The 17,772-nt window shown below is 42.6% G+C and overlaps 2 protein-coding genes and 1 non-coding gene across 3 annotated transcripts; all 3 read right to left on the bottom strand.

Moving 5' to 3' along the window:
* Positions 1-7,146, bottom strand: hmg20b (high mobility group 20B). Its single transcript, XM_061824820.1, has 9 exons — positions 6,730-7,146; positions 6,359-6,492; positions 5,421-5,621; positions 3,761-3,881; positions 3,618-3,664; positions 2,797-2,863; positions 2,369-2,584; positions 912-1,044; positions 1-475 (listed from the first exon to the last, which is right to left on the bottom strand). Exons 2-9 carry the CDS (start codon positions 6,437-6,439, stop codon positions 463-465), a joined length of 879 nt encoding a protein of 292 aa, XP_061680804.1. The 5' UTR covers positions 6,440-6,492; positions 6,730-7,146; the 3' UTR covers positions 1-462.
* Positions 7,147-7,286: 140 nt separating this feature from the next.
* Positions 7,287-17,382, bottom strand: LOC133503316 (elongation factor 2-like). Its single transcript, XM_061824819.1, has 13 exons — positions 17,225-17,382; positions 15,227-15,441; positions 13,674-13,855; positions 13,341-13,549; positions 11,883-12,061; positions 9,918-10,023; positions 9,471-9,723; positions 9,192-9,387; positions 8,744-9,110; positions 8,239-8,592; positions 7,981-8,163; positions 7,745-7,877; positions 7,287-7,648 (listed from the first exon to the last, which is right to left on the bottom strand). The coding sequence occupies exons 1-13, from the start codon at positions 17,225-17,227 to the stop codon at positions 7,455-7,457; spliced, it is 2,574 nt and encodes an 857-aa protein (XP_061680803.1). The 5' UTR covers positions 17,228-17,382; the 3' UTR covers positions 7,287-7,454.
* On the bottom strand, positions 9,795-9,860 carry LOC133504165 (small nucleolar RNA SNORD37). Its single transcript, XR_009795921.1, has one exon. It is a non-coding gene; the product is annotated as a small nucleolar RNA SNORD37 (small nucleolar RNA).
* Positions 17,383-17,772: the final 390 nt, after the last annotated feature.

Consider the following 17,772-nt stretch of genomic DNA (forward strand, 5'->3'; position numbering starts at 1 on the left):
TTGTTGACCTTACATCGGAAATTTTTTTCAGCACTGTTTCAAACAGCATTTTGGAAACAATACAAATACAGTTCACAACAAATAATACAAAAGGATACGACAACATTCCGTGATCGAGTCGAAAGCATAAGTCATACGACATTTCAAATATCATAAAGAACGCCGCGTACATAAATGATCCCAGCCACCAATTCCACCTGGCATTACTTGTAAACTCATTATTACTGACAAAAGTAAGTAAGTAGAGATAGGAATAGTTTCTGCACACTTTAATGAATTCGCAAATGTGGTAGAGAAGAGGAGCAGCGCTCACTCCGACCAATGATGTGTTCAGGGCACTGCCCTTTCCAGACCTCGAGACGTCCTCACCCTCGACCCAGATGGCGCCGGATGCACGAGGCAACGCTTTGCCTGGAACTCGTCAGCCCGGTGCAGGAATGACTTGGGAGGCGGGAGAGGGTCTTACAACTTCTCGCTTAAAAACATAAACACACCTTTTTGGAGCGCTCGTCACATTCGGTGAGGTGGGGAACATATGAAACATTTATTTTTAATTCAACTTTTTTGTTATCTAGCTATTTGTGAAAACATGCATATAAGGAGAGCCGTTCTAAGATTTCTCCAAAATGTGCTTATGAACATGACTGAGTCCCGCCGGCCCATGTGGAAACGTTAGCATGTCGCAACTAAAAGCTACAGTACGAGATTAGAAAGTTAGCTCAGTGTAACTCGCGTTTGCTTCTCAGACGATGAACATAAATCAACCGTGTAGTACCTCAAATTGACCTTAAAAAATTAGATTCAGTGACAGTTCTCCACTCAAAATACTTGGGAATTAAGATTGTGTGGAGCGCTTCAGAATATATTTTGTGCGTGTCCACGTGTGCGGCAGTGAGAGACGAATTATCTACCTGTCCAGGTGAGAGAGGACGTCACAAAGCTGGGTGAGCAAGGCGCGGTGCTTGTGCGGGTTCCCTTCGAGCGCGCCGCTGAGACGACTGAGATACGAATCCAGGTTTCCGAGGGACGCCGTCTCCCCTGTGCCTGTTTTAAGATGCAGAGGGGTGAAAACCTGTTTCAGCTCGTGGCAATCTTGAGATTTTGCGTGCTTCTTTTGCAGTGTTTTCCCCAGACTTTCACCACAGCCAATTACAATGGACCTTTCCGACCGGTCAATCACTCGCATGATAATAGCCAATCAGATCGCCGCATTATCTTACCCCCTAGCTTGACACGCCCCTCTCGACACATTGTCCCACAAGCAATGCTGGTTGTCAGTAGTGTGCGCTTGGAAAAGTTAATGTTACAAAGAAAATGGTTCTCAGATGCGTTTGGGGAACGTGCAATTCTGATGAAAGATATCCTGCTCGCTTACAAGGGGATCGCTTGATTCATTTTCCAAAGCCTAAAACACAGCTGACTAACCCTAACCCAAGTCAAATGAATACATCCACTCACTTATAAAGACTACAATGATATTACTCGTGATCTTTCCAAGTAAAAAGTACTCACCCTGCTTTCCATGTGCAGTACGATTCCAGTATTTTATCTTTTTGGATTTCAATATGAAAAAGTTTGTGAGGCGTCAAATTTTTTATGCATCGATTGCCAACGTTTCGCTATAACTCTGACATTGCGTCCCGCTCCGTCCAAAATCTTAATTCCGTGTAAATATCCTTGGGTGAAATAGTTGAGACCTCTCTGTAGAACTTTCTTGGACGAATCTGACACATTTGGCAAAAAACATACCCCAATATGAGCTGGAATACGCGATAATCGACTTCAAACATATTCCTTTCAATCGCCTTTTTAGAAGCTTGTGGGACATAGGTAAGGGGGCGGAGCTTAAGATCGCCATCGGAAAGGTCCATTGCTGTTTGTCTTATTTTGAAGTTATTCCCTTCAGCCTGCTTTTGAACAGCAGTTTTCAACGTATGGTACCCATAACACTAGTGGAATGGGAGCTCCCGCTAGTTCAAAAGAATTGCTGAAACTGTCCATACTGTTACAGTGGCGGATTTTTTTTTTTTTTTTACTATATTTGCTAATTAGAGGTTAATTGTGGCGGCATGGTGGCACGACTGTTTGTCTTGATGGTTACCAAATATTAACATTGGTTTTCTCAGGTGTTCAAATACTTATTTGCAACTGTATCACACAAATAAATTGTTAAAAAAAAAAAAAAATCATACATTGTGATTTCTGGATTTTTCTTTTTAGATTATCTCTCACAGTGGACATGCACCTACGATGAAAATTTCAGACTCCTCCATGATTTCTAAGCGGGAAAACTTGCAATATAGCAGGGTGTTCAAATACTTATTTTCTTCACTGTATATGAGGCGACCAAGTGTCTTTGGCTGCTGACCTGGTAGCGGCACAGCAGACAGACTGTTGACCAGCGTATGTTTAATGGCCAGCAAGTGCTGGTGGAGCGCCTGTGTGCGCTTCTCGTCCTGGCTCAGCTCCGCCTCCAGACGCTCTTTGGCATTGTACATGTCTTTGATGTGCCTCTGGAGCACCGCGTTCTGCTCCTCAAACTCGACGTTGGCCTTGCGGAGTCGGCGCAACTCCGCCTCTCGGGCTGCGGAGAGGTGAGATGCGGAGTATGCGGTCAACTTGAGTGACTTCCTGATCACAAACACACCATTGTTGGCAGATACTTGGAAGTAGATATGTCAATAATCTTTGGCAATAATCCACATGCTGCTTCGTGAAGTTTTAAGAGACTAAGCCAGTACAGTAAACCCCCTATTCGCTGTTCTGCATTCGAACATTGGGGGATGGGGTTGTTACCTTTATTCTGATCAAGGAACTCCTCTGTGAAGATCGGGATGTCAAACCTGCTTGGGAGCTCGGATGTCTGTAAGGAGGAAGAACAAAAACCGGCTCAGAGGCAACACACGTAATGCAGTTTACGCGGCATTCTTTTTTAATCGCAGCTGCTGCTGCTACTACACGTGGGTCAAACTAAACAATGAGGAACCTCCTGATCCCAAACCAACCTTGTTTACGCTTACTTGGAAAACGGGGTACCTGATGACCTTAGGTGAACTACATGCAGCTTCATTACGTCTCAAGACAAATATATCATCATCAAATTATCGTATTTTCCACACTATAAGGCGCACCTTCAATGAATGGCCTATTTCAAAAAAACTTTCCATATATAAGGTGCACCGCATTATAAAGCGCACAGAAGAGATGCTACAGTAGAGGCTGGGGTTACGTTATGCATCCATTAGATGGAGCTGCACCAAAGGCTTCATATTGATCCACATATAAGGCGCACCGTCGGCTTTTGAGAAAATGAAAGGCTTTTAGGTGCGCCTTAGTGCGGAAAATACAGTACATGTAACAGTCGAAGTGAATTTCCACAGTGAGCAGCAATTATTACATAAACGACCAACATTTGTGCGGAAGGTTGCAATGCGGTAGAACTGCAGGTTATCACAATATTTATAACCCTGTACAACTGTTTTGATCCGGTCGTGTGGCTAAATGAGGTAACAAATACGCAGCGTGAAGCTGCCTCAATGTGCTGCAATGCAGTTCAACTCCGCTGCATATTTAATCATAAAAATGACTCTCGGGGTGTGTGAGGGTGTGCCACGCACCTTTGGCAAGCCCGAACTGGCACTGATAATTACAGAGGGATTGTCCTCTGAAAGAGAGAATGTTTATGAGTACAAGAGCACGTTTCATAACCAATATAGCGCTTTGAAGTGCGCGCACGAGGGTGGGACAACGCCAAAGTCACCTTTCTTAATCCTCTTGTCTTGTATCTTGGTGCTGGTGATCTGATACGCCTCCGTCTGGTGATATTCCTTCAGTTCCTGGGCGTACTGCATCTTCTCCCTCTCAGCCTCATCCAGGTAACGCTGGAAATGCACAATCAAGATGACTCCCAAACATAACATTACTATTAAATATTTTTTGTTGTTGACAAACCTCTGCTCCACAGAGCCCAGTACCATAAAGAGGACTGGAGTGTGCATTACAAAAGCGCAGTGAGTTTCCGAACGGTCCCAAATACAGCAGAGCCTGCTAGAGAGCTATTTCCGAACGCACCCTTGTAATGTGCCTGAGCCAGTTTTGAACTCCGGAAAAAGTCCCGGTGCCAGTTTATGGTGCTGTCAATGGGTTTGAATGAAAACTACACTTCCCAACACCTTCAAGTTTGTCCTGTTGTTTTTCGCATTTCTTTGGCTCTCAGGAAACATCTTACAATTCATGGCCGCGGTCATCCTCTCCTTAATACAGTGCAGTCGTCCTGTCCCATGTGCACAAAAACACCCCAAAGCATGATGTTAACACCCCCATCCTTCACAGGAGGGATGGTGTTCTTGAGACGCAACTCATCATTTGTCTTCGTCCAAACACGGTTAGTGGAATTATGACCAAAAAGGTCAATTTTGGTCTCATCTGACCGCGAAACTTTCTCCCATGACTCCTCTGTATCATCCAAATGGTCATTGGCAAACTTAAGACGGGACTTGACATGCTGGTTTAAGCAGGGGAACCTTCCTTGGCATGCATGATTTCAAACCATGACGTCTTAGTGTATTACCAACAGCGACCTAGGAAATGGTGGTCCCAGCTCTTTTCAGGTCATTGACCAAGTCCTGTCGTGTATTCCTGGGTTGATTCCTCATCTTTATAATCTGATCATTGGGACCCCACGAGGTGACATCTTGCATGGGGCTCCACTCCGATTGAGATTGACCGTCATGTTTAGCTTCTTCCATTTTCTAATAATTGATCCAACAGTGGACCTTTCTTCACTAAGCTGCTTGGCAATTTCTCCGTAGCCCTTTTCATCCGTGTGGAGTTGTACAATTTTGTCTCTGGTGTCTTCGGACACCTCTTTTGTCTTGGCCATGTTACAAGTTTGAGTCTTACTGATTGTATGGCGTGGACAGACGTCTTTATGCCGCTAAAGGACCTCACACACATGCATCTGATTCAGGATAATACATGGAGTGGAGGTGGACTTTTAAAGACGGACTAACAGGTCTTTGGGGGTCAGAATTCTAGCTGATAGACAGGTGTTCAAATACTTATTGGCAGCTGTATCACACAAATCGTTTAAAAAAAAAAAATCATAGTGATTTCTGGATTTTTCTTTTTATATTATCTCTCTCACAGTTGATATACTTATTTTCTTCACTCTATATGCTGCTGACAGATAAAACAGCAAATGTGTATTTATAATTAATTCCCCAAAAATATATAGATATGATAATCCAAAAATAAACATTTTTAATAATGCTGTGATGATATAATTTCTGTATATTTAAAAATAGTAAACGTATACTTATGGACACCAGATAATGTGACCATGCAATCAATAAAACTATTTTAAAAAAATAAAATCAAAAATACCCTCCGTAGGGGCCTTTAAATTAATTGTGATTTACCTGCTTGTCATTTGGCGCTAATCGCGTCCATTCTGCTCCGAGCCTCTTGGTGATTTCCGGGAAAGGTAGGTCAGGATACCGGGCCCGCATCACTTCCCGCCGCTCATTCAAGAAGCGGACGTAGCCGGTTACTGGTGCCTTGGGACCGTTGGGTAGCACTTTCTTCCTTTTCTTACCCTTCGGCCATCCTCGCTTTTTCGGCTGCGGTGAAAGTAAACAATACGAGAGTAGTCGTAGTAAAGCATCTTCGCCTAACTCATTTGTAGGAATGTGACAGGACAGCTTTAGTAATAAAATCTATTGAAACCTCCAAAGTAAAAAAATAAAATACAAAATAAAAATTGTGTGCAAAGTAGAGTTATACAAAATAGTTAGCAGTTATTATATTCATTAAAATCCAGAATATACATAGTTTAGGTAAGTATCCACGTGTATACCGTTCCATATTAACTTCACGTTTAAATGACTTTCAAGTTACAATATTAAGCATACACAATTTGATTATATTCACAACTTACTGGATAGTTACCACATACCAACATGTAAAATGTTACTCATTTTTTTGAGTTGTTTGAAGATTTCAAATCCTTTTAATGGCTCTTCAATTCTCTTATTTAATATTTGCCCAAGTCTGTACCTCCTCTAATGCAAATGCAGCACAAGATAGGCTTAGTAACACCATACGTACCGATTTGATTTGTTTAGGTTTATGAACTAGAATTATTTTTCAAACAATACTTCTACTTACACCGAGGGGTTTGGTTGATGTCGTAGGAACGGAACAACGACGTAAATCGAGGACCGGCTGGAACATTTTATAATGGCGGCTCTTAGAGCGCAGAGCTGTTCATTTGCATTATTATAAATAGGGAAAGGGGACAAACACAAACACGAAATGATCATTGGGGGTTCCATCTGATTTAAAACAAAGCACCCACCTCGTCTTGAGGCTGTTCTGTAGATTGCGATGCTCGAGCGTGCTGCGGAGCATCATTCTGCTCCTGTTTGACGCCACCCATGATCTCCGCCCGTCCTGCTCAACCGTAAACGGACCCCGTTCGGTTACGCCGTGCTGTGGCAGGAAAACAGTAGACGAAACGTGAAGACGGGGGGGGGGGGGGAAGAAGAAGAAAGACACGAAAGCAACGACGTCGTGTCGCCCGCATGGGCGCCCCTTCTCCATTGCTAACGCGCTTGCTAGCATCCAGTGGGACAATAATACAAGGGGGGGGGAATACCGTCGGGAGCAAATACACAAATCAGACGTGATTCCAACATAAGAACCTAAATGAAATGCAGTTGTACAAACCTTTTTTTGGAGGGGGTTAATTGTTTCTCCGTTCACCAGGAGAAAAAAAACCACTCAGCAAAACAGGAAGACGAGCCAGGCTCAAAAATGATTCGTCTAAAAAGTGACTTACGATTGGCCAACTGCTTTTATTCTGATTGGTCAACACGGGTCACTCCCCATTGGTTGATACGATCGTAGGCGTTTCTTTTGCGTCATCGGTGATCGGTTTTTGAAGTTGCTTACCTATTTCAACATAATCAACCAAAAGGTACACATCACAAATTTGCTTGGACTCGTGAGCCTCGACAATTAGAGCTGTCCTGTTTACAAAAAAAAGTGCAGGTCGATAGAGCAATTAAAGGATGCAAGAAACCATTTTTAAAAAGGCAACCTTTCATTCATTCCTATACACACACACAAAATAAATGAACATAAACAATCTTCTTAATATAAATCCATTATCTTGGGAATGTACTGTCAACAAACTGACTGAGCTGGCCATTTATGTCACATGGCTTTGAATATACCGTCATGACTCAAGTTTGAAAAGAAGAAAAAAAAAAAAAAAGATCAGGTCAGGTTTTATTTCCTTTTATTTTGTTTACATTTTTTGTTAAATTTATCCATTTATAATGTCAATCCTTTTGGCAACCCTTAGTGCTCACTGTGTTCTGTACAGTCCGGTCCCACAGTGTACATGTGTGGGGTGGAATGAGGCAATAAGCAAATAGTGGTCCAGGCTTTTACAATTTGTCCAGGTAGTTATCCAAGGCTGGGACACCTTCCTTGAGACCCTTGCGTTTACGCGTTTCAGTGACCACAATCCCGGGCTTGGAAGTACTATCAAATGGGTTTCCGGGCAGGATCTGCCAATGGTCAAAGACGCACTGGGGGAAAGCCTGGCCGCCAGTGTTGGAACGCAGGTCAGCTGTAAAACCTGCAAACAGTGCCATGTTGCATTAAAATGGGCACGTGTGAGGGGTGAAGTAAAAATTATTGGGTGTGGTTTTGGATGATCTGCTGGAACACTTACCAAAGGACTCCATGACAGGGAGGTAGGCCTTGATGACACGCATGGGTGTACCCAGGACACTGGCCTCTTCAAACACATGACCACGCCTCTTGGTCAACACACCATAGATTCCACCTATGGCAACCTCAGGACACTACATTAACCATAACCAGAGTAAAAGAAACACGTGTCAGGTTTGGCTACGATATAAGATAGGTCAAATATTCCCTTGGGAAGAGTATACATCAAAGATGTACCTGAATTTCCACCAAATAGACGGGCTCCATCAATCTGGGCTCAGCTGTGAGCTCGCATGCATACAGAACTCTGCGAGTGGTGGGCATAATCTGGCCACCACCACGATGGATGGCGTCTGTATGCAGGGTGACGTCATGGATATCAAAGCGAACTGCACGCATGTTCTCTTCGCAGAGGACACCCTGAAGACAATAATAATAAAGTTATATATATATATTTTTTTGGTCTTAACTCAGCCAATATATTGCATTTAGTACCTCCTTAACAGCCCACTGGAAGCCAGCCACAACGCTATCCTTGATCTCATTGAGGTACTGCACACCCTTGGTCACATCAACCAGCATGTTGGGACCAGTTCCGTCAGGTCCAAAGCACCAGATCTTCTTGCAATCTGTGGCGTCCCAATCATACTTGTCTATAAGGTAGCGAGCACGGGTCTTCATCTCTTGACGAGCGGTGACTTCTCCTTTCTCGATGTCTTCGGACAAACCCTCCTCCAGGGGGCGGGCCTTCATGAACAGACGGTTGTGCTTGTTTGGAGACTTGGACAGACATGTGACAGAGGACTCCGCGCTGACTGTTTCTCTGTAGGACACTACAGGATCAGATTTCTAGAAAGACAAGACAGACATCGGATTAATAATAGGAACACGATAAGATGTAACTAAGGAATTTGTTTTGGAACTGGATCCCGTCTCGACAACAAAAAGTTATGTCGATGACAGAAAATCTGCTTCTTGGCTACCGGCGAGGTTAGGTCACCTTGAGTGGGATGCAAGCATGGTCTTCCTCGAGATCCTTCAGGCAGATCTCCAGATGCAGTTCTCCAGCTCCAGCAACGATGTGCTCTCCTGACTCCTCAATGATGCACTGCACCATGGGATCAGACTTGGACAGACGCTTCAAGCCTTCCACGAGCTTGGGGAGGTCGGCGGGGTTTTTGGCCTCCACAGCAATTCTGACCACGGGGCTGACGCTGAACTTCATCACTTTCATGTTGTGGGCATGCTCAAAGGTGGTGATGGTTCCAGTCTTGACCAGGAACTGATCCACACCAACCAGACCCACAATGTTACCACAGGGCACATCCTCAATGGGCTCAGTGTAGCGACCCATCATCAGAATGGTCCTGGAGCAGAAAGACATGTTTATGTTTGAACAGCACACCGTGAAGTGCGCAAAATGGTTCATGTCTAGTTTGAAAACCAACCTCTGGATAGGTTTACAATAGAGGTCCTCTTTCTTTCCAGGGGTATAGTTGGGTCCCATGATACGGACTTTCAGACCAGTCGAAACAGTTCCAGAGAAGACACGGCCAAAGGCGTAGAAGCGTCCCTTGTCACTGGTGGGTACCATCTTAGAGATGTACATCATTAAAGGACCCTTTGAGTCACAATTCTTGATACCTGAATGAGAAGATACAATTAGACAATTGGGGGGAAACCCAAACATCCATAATTGCGGCAATACGGTGGATTTAGCATCATACCAAGGGCGGCTTCATCTTCATCGGGTCCTTCATAGAGCAGCTCGCAACGGTACTTTTGGGCGGTAACGGGGGAAGGCAGGTGGATGGTGATCATCTGAAGGAGGGCTTCTCCAGCCGGCAGCCAGCGACGCATCACGGCCTTCAGCAGGGGCTTGCCTTCTTTATCCTTGTCCTCGCTATCCAACTTGATCTCCAGCTTATCGATTAGCTTGGCAGCTTCCTCCTTTCTGAACTTCATGATTGCGTCAAACACCTGGGGAGGGATCGGGAACACTTGTTAAAAGACGTCAATCGAGCTCATCTCAAAAACAGATTATGCGCCCTGCTCAGACACAATATCATCAACGACAAAATCAGGTCAAAGTGAAGAATGTTGAAATCATCACTTGCAGGTATTAGCGCATGCATGCAGTTTTGAACGACAACTGCACATTAAAATATGTTCACCTTGAAGATGGGATCAAGGATAAGATGGACAAAGCTGCGAGGGATCTTTGTGCCATCAGCTGTACTGGCAGACTTGGAAAATTTGCCAGTTGCTGGGTCAAAGTACCTATAATAAACAAAGTATACAATTCAATCCATAAAAAACAAAGCTTTTCATACTTCCATTGGATGTAATCCAAGACAAAAATGGATTAAGTTTGCTAACAAAAGTTCATTCATTCATTTTATGGGTGCAGAGACCCTTCATAGTAAAAGAAGCAAAATAATGTCACAAAAGACTAGCAACCTTAAGTGATCGCCCCAAAATAGATTTTGAGGAACAGTGATATTTTGCTTTAAAACTAGAACAGTATAAGAATTTCTCAAAATACCCCCCCCTTTTTAACTGCTAATTGGGGAACCCCTTTTCTTTGAAAGGCTTGCAAGTTTCAATCAAAAATATGCATCAAGAAGCTGTGTCAAAATTGTGGGATTATTTTAAGAAATTAAATTTCTCAAAACATTTCAAATATTGCAAATAGAACTTATTTTGGGGAGAAGAGCGGTGTTAGCTATAGAACAGGCAACATATTTTAGCAACTTTTGTGTGCGACTTGGTTTTTGAAGATGGCAGGCATTTGGGATCATATTTGCTCTTGAAAAGCCTTATTTGGGGACCACAAATAAAGAGCAATAAGCACCTCGTATTCATGTTCAGTACAATGGTACTAAACTATTTTTTTTTTTTTTTAAATGAACCACAAAACTCAAAATTGTGAAGGCCGGGAAAAAAAAAAAAAAAAAAAAAATCTATCTCTATCTAACAGGTAGCCCAGCGTATATTCCCGTCAAACATTGTCTGGCGTTCAACGTGGTTAGTCTGGAACGGGCAGAATCAGGACCAAAACATCCTGGTTGTCTGTGTGTACTGAGCTTGAGGACTGCATCTGCACATCGACAAGACCGCGTTTAGCTGCACTTGCTATCCAGTTGCAGGATTAGTTGACCGGTGAAGCACAAGACACTGTCCCAAGGTTATTCCCGAGGAGAAGAACAGGTGAGACATTAGTTTTCAAGCAGTTCTGTACTTGTCTTAAGGAGGGGGAAAAAGTGCCACCAGCTCAATCATGACAGTTGGTGCTGCATTCATCAAGCCTTATGGAAATGAACATTGATGCAGTCTGCCCCATATACCATGCAACCCAACTCAAACAACTAGAGAACCCATAGAAGGAGCTGAAGCTTCAGTAGTTCTATTAAAGAAGCAGCCAAGAACTTATTTATGCATCTTGCAACACTAACAGGATGATGAAGATCTCGTTAGATGTGTGCAAAATCAAATGTTTCTCCACAAAATACTAATTTATGTTCGGCGAAGGGATCAAAAACCCAACTTTTTGTCACTCTGTTGGGTATGAGATTGAGCAATTTTAGGGTTTGGGCGAGATGAGCAAAAAGTGCTAATTTTTTTTTAAAATCGCTATTGTTATAAAATGATCTAATCTGTAAGAAAGTACAGTTGCATTGATGGCTGGGAGTTTTTTTTGTGCCTTTAACAGTCATGCGAAAACCCAGGATGCATACACATCGGGTCCATGGTGTATTCTGTTAACGTTACAACATTGCTTCCTTAAAGTGGCGTGGTGTTTAGGTCCGCGTTGTCTTCTGTGATGAATCAAGTTCATCATACTTCTCACTTTAAGTCACTGCCCTTTTGTTTCTGTGACAAAAGTACTTCAATGCACTCTTGGGCCATTTTCAACACCTGAATTTTTACTGACCTGCGCAGGCCCGTGTCTATAAGTGGTGGTCCATGGGTCTACGTTAATGTCCGAGCCTGCTTTGTAGGAGCTTCTTAGGATTGTTGACAGACACCCCCCCCCCCGCCCACCTTAACAGTACATGAAAATTCAGCAGGCAGAGTAATTTTTTCAGTCGCCATAAAACTGGGACCACCAGCATGTTTGAAACAAATCTGCTCTTTACCTGTCACCCCACAGCTTCTTCATCATGTCCTCCACTTTCTTGCAGCGCTCAGCCGGAGTCATCTGGGTGTTGCCCTTGGCTGCAAACTTGGCTGCGTACATCTCAGCAAACTGCTTGAGTGTGAAAGCCCATCCGTGGAGGCCGGAACCAAAGCCGACTGTGCCAATGACTGGATCGATCTAAAAGTTAGAAAAACAAACATGAATTTGATTTCTAATCAAAAAGTGTCAGCGTAAAATACTGTTGACAAGCGCTGCACTGCTGCCACTATTTTGACATTGCTTTAGAAGCAAACTAACTTCAGGATCTTCTTATGGTTTGCAAATAATAAAAAACTTCTTCTCAGAAGTCTTAGCGTAGCTTCAAATGAGCTGTACAGATGCCAAGAAGCCCCCAACATAGAAACAGAAAAGCTGGAGAGGACTGCGACAAGGGAATTGGGAAAAGTTGAACCAACACAGGGAAAAGCTAGAGGGGGCTGGGCAGCCAGCAATTTAAGTAGCAAGATACTAAGTTTACGGGAAGGGAAATTAAATCCCGGTACATTGCTTCAAGACCCCTTCTCCCTGTACAAAACTCACACGTCACTGAAAGGGTTAAGTTTCTACCTATGATCGTGCTGTCTGCAGTAATGAAAGCCGGACACTGCATGAGAGTGAACCCCCGGTAACGCTTTAGAAGTTAAGAATAAATAAATAACCCAACCCATTCATGGGCAGGGTGGAAATTTTTCATCTTATTGAGATAAAAGTCTCCTAACAGGCCACAATCAAGGAAATAACACTTTGTTTGTGGTTAAGTTATATGATAACTTTAGTAATTTATAATCTCGTCCCAAAAATGGGACGCTGTCTGCGAGAGGGATCAGCAGTCGGCAACCCGCGGCTCCGGAGCCTCATGCGGCTCTTTCATCCTTATAATGCGGCTCTGATTGGCTTGGGAAAATAAATTACAAAAAAAATTTCTTTTGTATTTAATTGAAGTGAGTTTTATTTGTGTTAGTTTTTATATTATTTTAGTTCTAAATTTGAAGATTATGATCTTGAAATATTAAAATATTAATTAAATTATTTGATATTTTTTCGTCGCTCAAAATAGACGTCACACTGCGGAAGCGGGTATACCCGCTGAAACGCCGTCTATTTTGAGCGACTTTCAAGCCCGGCAAAGCCAATGGAGAAACATGCTGCGGTAAAGTAGTAGAAGTTTTTTTTTTTCTTCATTTTAGATGTGCGGCTCCCAGTGTTTTCTTTTCCGTGGAAACCGGGTTCAAATGGCTCTTTCGGTGTCAAAGGTTGCCGACCGCTGCCTTAGACCGTCCCAAAAATAGGACCTTGCTCATTAAAGGATATATTTTTCAAGGGAAAAGAATACAGAGGATGTAATGTATGAAAATCATGTCCCGAAAATGGGATGCTGCCTATGAATGGGTAAAAAAAAAAAAAAAAAAACCCTCACCATGATATTACCCATGGGTCCATTTTCTTCGCCATAAGTTGAAATGATGACGTTAACATTTTCGATGATGCACTGAAATGTTTTGTACAGGTCATCGGGCTCGAGCTGCAGCTCCAACAAGGCGCGGTCCATCTTGTTCATCATCAGGACAGGTTTGATGCGCTCGCAGATGGCCTGACGGAGCACCGTTTCGGTTTGGACGCACACGCCTGGTGGAGCGACACGGATACAACTTATGTTTCACACATAACCTCACGGTAAGGGTATATATATCCTTCAGATACACTGTTGTTGGACTTTACCTGAACCAAGCTTGCATATTAACATTCTTACCAGAAACACAGTCAACGACCACCAGGGCTCCATCGGTAACACGCAGAGCGGCAGTCACTTCAGAGGAGAAGTCGACGTGTCCAGGAGAGTCGATCAGGTTGATTAAGAAGCCGGAGCCGTCCTTGGACTGCTTGATGAAGGCCAAGTCGTTCTCGGACAACTCGTAGAACATTGAGATGGCGCTAGAAAAGCAGGTGTGCAAATTCAAACTGAGCAATCAAAAAACACCGAGGCAGAAAAGCATAAAGTTCATAGAATTTGGCCAAAGGCAACAGGGAAAAATATCCTGCCAGTCAAACAAAAAAAATAAACTCTTCCGTGAGGTCACGAGAGACTTCTTCAAAAACTACAGCTCAGGTATGTAAAGTTTTATTTCCATTTGTGTGTGTGTTTTTTTTTGAGTGGTTCTGATGCACAAAGAGGGGAAACTTGTGTAAAAACTAAGGGTCAGTAAATTAAACCGAAATAGTAAACTTGTCTGATTGCACAACACAATTCAACTATACAAATTGAATTTACCAAACTCAAATTTGAGTATTCAATTAATAGTTCCTCCACTGTCTGCCAACAATAATCATCCTGGTTGCTATTACATTTTGCTGTACCATGCAGTGGCACGCTCAAATTTAACTTAAAAAAATTACCTGTACATTTTAGGGTTTTGTGGTTAAAGAAAAGAAATGACTATACCAGTCAATCACATTTAAAGCGCGCGACCGCGCTCCCAAATTTGCACAGTTGAGCACGAAAAACCACCCCCGTAAAATTTATGAGTAGAAAAAAATTGATGACATTACATTCTGTTTATTTCATAAACGTCGACGTTGCTTGATTTAGGTGTGGCCAATAGCCAATTCGTTGAGCGCATACCGTCCTCCCATTTACTGCAGTCCAGCGATGCGTGCCCCCCAGCCCCCACAACAATACGTCCCGATTGCTGACAGGTACGTTTGTTCCAACGTATCGCTAGCTTGTTGCCACTAACGCAGATTATGTCGAACTAAACTTTCAGCATCTTCAAAACATTGTTGGTATATACCGCTCATGTTTATTCCTTACCAGGCCAGTGCATTTAACGTTTTCTTCAGATAAAATTCTGTCAGATCAAGAATTTTTATTGATGAAAGATTTTAAATACCGTTTATCATGTTCTACTGATATCCGTTGAAATTGGAAGTTATCATTTCTGAATTTGAAATTTTTGTTTTCTATTTTAGTTGTTTATTTTTAATGTACAGTTATGTTATATTAATCCAATAAGCTAAGGTCTTGAGATTCCATCCCTAATCACACCCGCAACTTTATCTGCAAGCATGACTGACCACACCCGTACATTTTTCAAATGTGAGTGACTGATATATATATATACACACACACACACACACACACACACACACACACACACACACACACATAAATCTTAACTAGAAATGAAATTCAACCTCTCAAAGAATAGAGTGTAAAAAAAAAAGACATTATCGAATCAAATTATCTTGTTTTGAAAATACCACAACCCACAGACTCAATATAAATTCAACAACTTCAATGCTTACGTAGACTTGATGGTAATGCAACGGTCCTGTTCGTCCTTTCGCGTGTCGGTAAAACGGGTCTCCCCGGCGCGGGCCGAGGCGATGATACCGGCCTTCGACACGAGAGAGTCGGTCAGGGTGGACTTGCCGTGATCGACGTGCGCAATCACGGACATGTTACGGATGTTAGCCTTCTTGTCCATGATGGCACGGATCTGGTCGATTGTAAAGTTCACCTGGAATAAACAAGGGACATTTAAGACAGCTGCAGAGAGACGAAATAACCATTTAATATTAGCAATGTATTAATTTTGCAAAAAATATTACTTTTTAGTGAAGTACAAAACAGTTTAAAGAAAAAAAAAAAGATGGTCACATGAGGTACAAGTACTGATTCAATGCCTGGACAAAACGTAAATGAACTGCTTGACACTTGTGGACTATAATAAATACCCTTTTAAAGTGTCTTAAGGGATTCAAATCAAAATTAAAAGTGCACGAAAATAGTTTCCTCTTAGGTACACAGTGCTAGCGCAACAAAACAATCACATAACATGTTCCAAGACGTTGAGGAGTGTGTTGTGAACAGAGCAATTATAACATACACAAAAACTTTACGAATGAACACTTAACTGCGAGGTGGTGGTGGAACAAAAATCTAAAAATGACAATATTAAACAATTCTCTTGAATAAGGCAATATAGATGGGAATTATCTTGCTTCTCAGTGTGAGTTCCCATAATGTTCCCTAATTCACCTTCCTCATGTCAGTTATCGATTTACAAAAACCCAACACCTCAATTTTTGTTTTGGGTTTACAGTTTTAAAAAATTTACGGTCATGTCGAGCCAATTTTGACAGTAAAAAGAGCAACTCTGTAATCAAATATTAGTAAGGAAAGTAATACCACAATGTACTTGCTCAAATACATACACCAAAAAAAATAATCTGCAAGTACAACAAATTCAGTCCAAGGTAAAGAGAGCTCAATGGATAGGTTTCCAATGACGTCTCCACCATGCTTCGACCAATCATAAATTCACAATAGAAAAACACTTCACCTATCACCTGTGTTCTCTGACCTCCATGACACACAAGATGGCGTAATTGGAAACTCATCCATTGCATTTCAACCCCAACCCCATAAAAAGTAATCAAGACCAGACTACTTATCCAATTCCTTAAAAAAACAAAAAACAAAAAAAAAAAAAAACAACGGGCTGAAGTGTGAGGTGCCATTCTCCCTTTTAAAGCCATTGTAGATTCAGCCACCTCACCAGCAGGGGAGAGAGAGAAAAAAAATGGTCTGACGCATCATTTTCTATTCAGGGCGTTGTGAAGCCGCCATCACAAATTGTGTTATGTATGCACACTTTAAGCAAGGTTCGCTGACCTCAACTGCAATTTATACTGAAACAAAAAAAAAAAAAAAAAGGAGAGAGGCCGATTCAAACATGTGACGCTCCACTAAAACTGTCGGTGATTTAGCCACGTGTACAGACGAATGACACATTGCTACGCGTTAGCATTAGCATGTCGGCGAAACGACGCAGCTTGCGGGAGGATAACAAAAGGCCGGCAGGTTCTCGAACCGGCCCACGACAGCGAGCGCTGCGTACGGCGTGAAATGTCCGTCGGTCGGGCCGGATAGACCCAAACGGAGCGCTCTCGATTGCATACGGCCGCTTAGACCGCGTATATCAATTTGGCAAAGCATCGAAATATAGCCGGTAAGCGAGCAAACCGTCATTCGAATTTCAGGCCTCGACGTGACGCGTAGGCAATAGTCGTGTAGCACTGCGAAGATGATACACAATACAAATGTACGCCTTGGCGAGACTGCGCGGCCTTCGAAAAAGAAAATTCGGACAAAATGGTGCCATTTTGTTTCCACCGGTGTATTATTGCAATTATCGCTGGGACGCGTTTATGAACCTCCCGCAGAGGTAATATTAATGCTAACAACACCGAGACGACGTACGTATTCCGCCATATCTCAAACCGATTGATTTATCTTACCATTTTGACGGATGGTTTTGGATTCGCTCGGTGGAGGGGGGAAAAAGCCGACAGCAAATATACACTGCCCACCACACGAGGGCCTAGGCAGGGAAGAGACCGCTGACGTCAGAGGAACTCAATATATAATACGTGCGTCAGATTATGACGTCATCACGCGGAGGCGCAGCCGCACCGAGTCTTATCTACTGATCTAAAAAAAAAAAAAGAAAAAACACTGGATGGCTCATTGGCCAACAAAACTGAAGTCACCATCCGCCATCTTGATACTCCCAAAACAACCATGCCGAGCCATGCGTTAATCGCCAGTTTCGCGCCTATGAGAAAAAATTCCACAGCTAAATTAATAAATTGTTTTTTTTTATTATTTTCTGAATGATCTTAATTCACTTGAACAAAGTGTCATTTCCCGCTGTTGTTGTTCACTGTTCACTCTCTGCTTCACTTTTATAAACTGACGGTTTTTCGCGAAAAAAGCAATGTCAATATTTTCCCAAACGTCATCAGTGGAAAAGCAAGAAAACCCATTTTCTGTAAAATGTTTGATG

This window comes from Syngnathoides biaculeatus, chromosome 7, assembly GCF_019802595.1.
Source record: "Syngnathoides biaculeatus isolate LvHL_M chromosome 7, ASM1980259v1, whole genome shotgun sequence".
In the NCBI taxonomy this organism is placed as follows: Eukaryota; Metazoa; Chordata; class Actinopteri; order Syngnathiformes; family Syngnathidae; genus Syngnathoides; species Syngnathoides biaculeatus.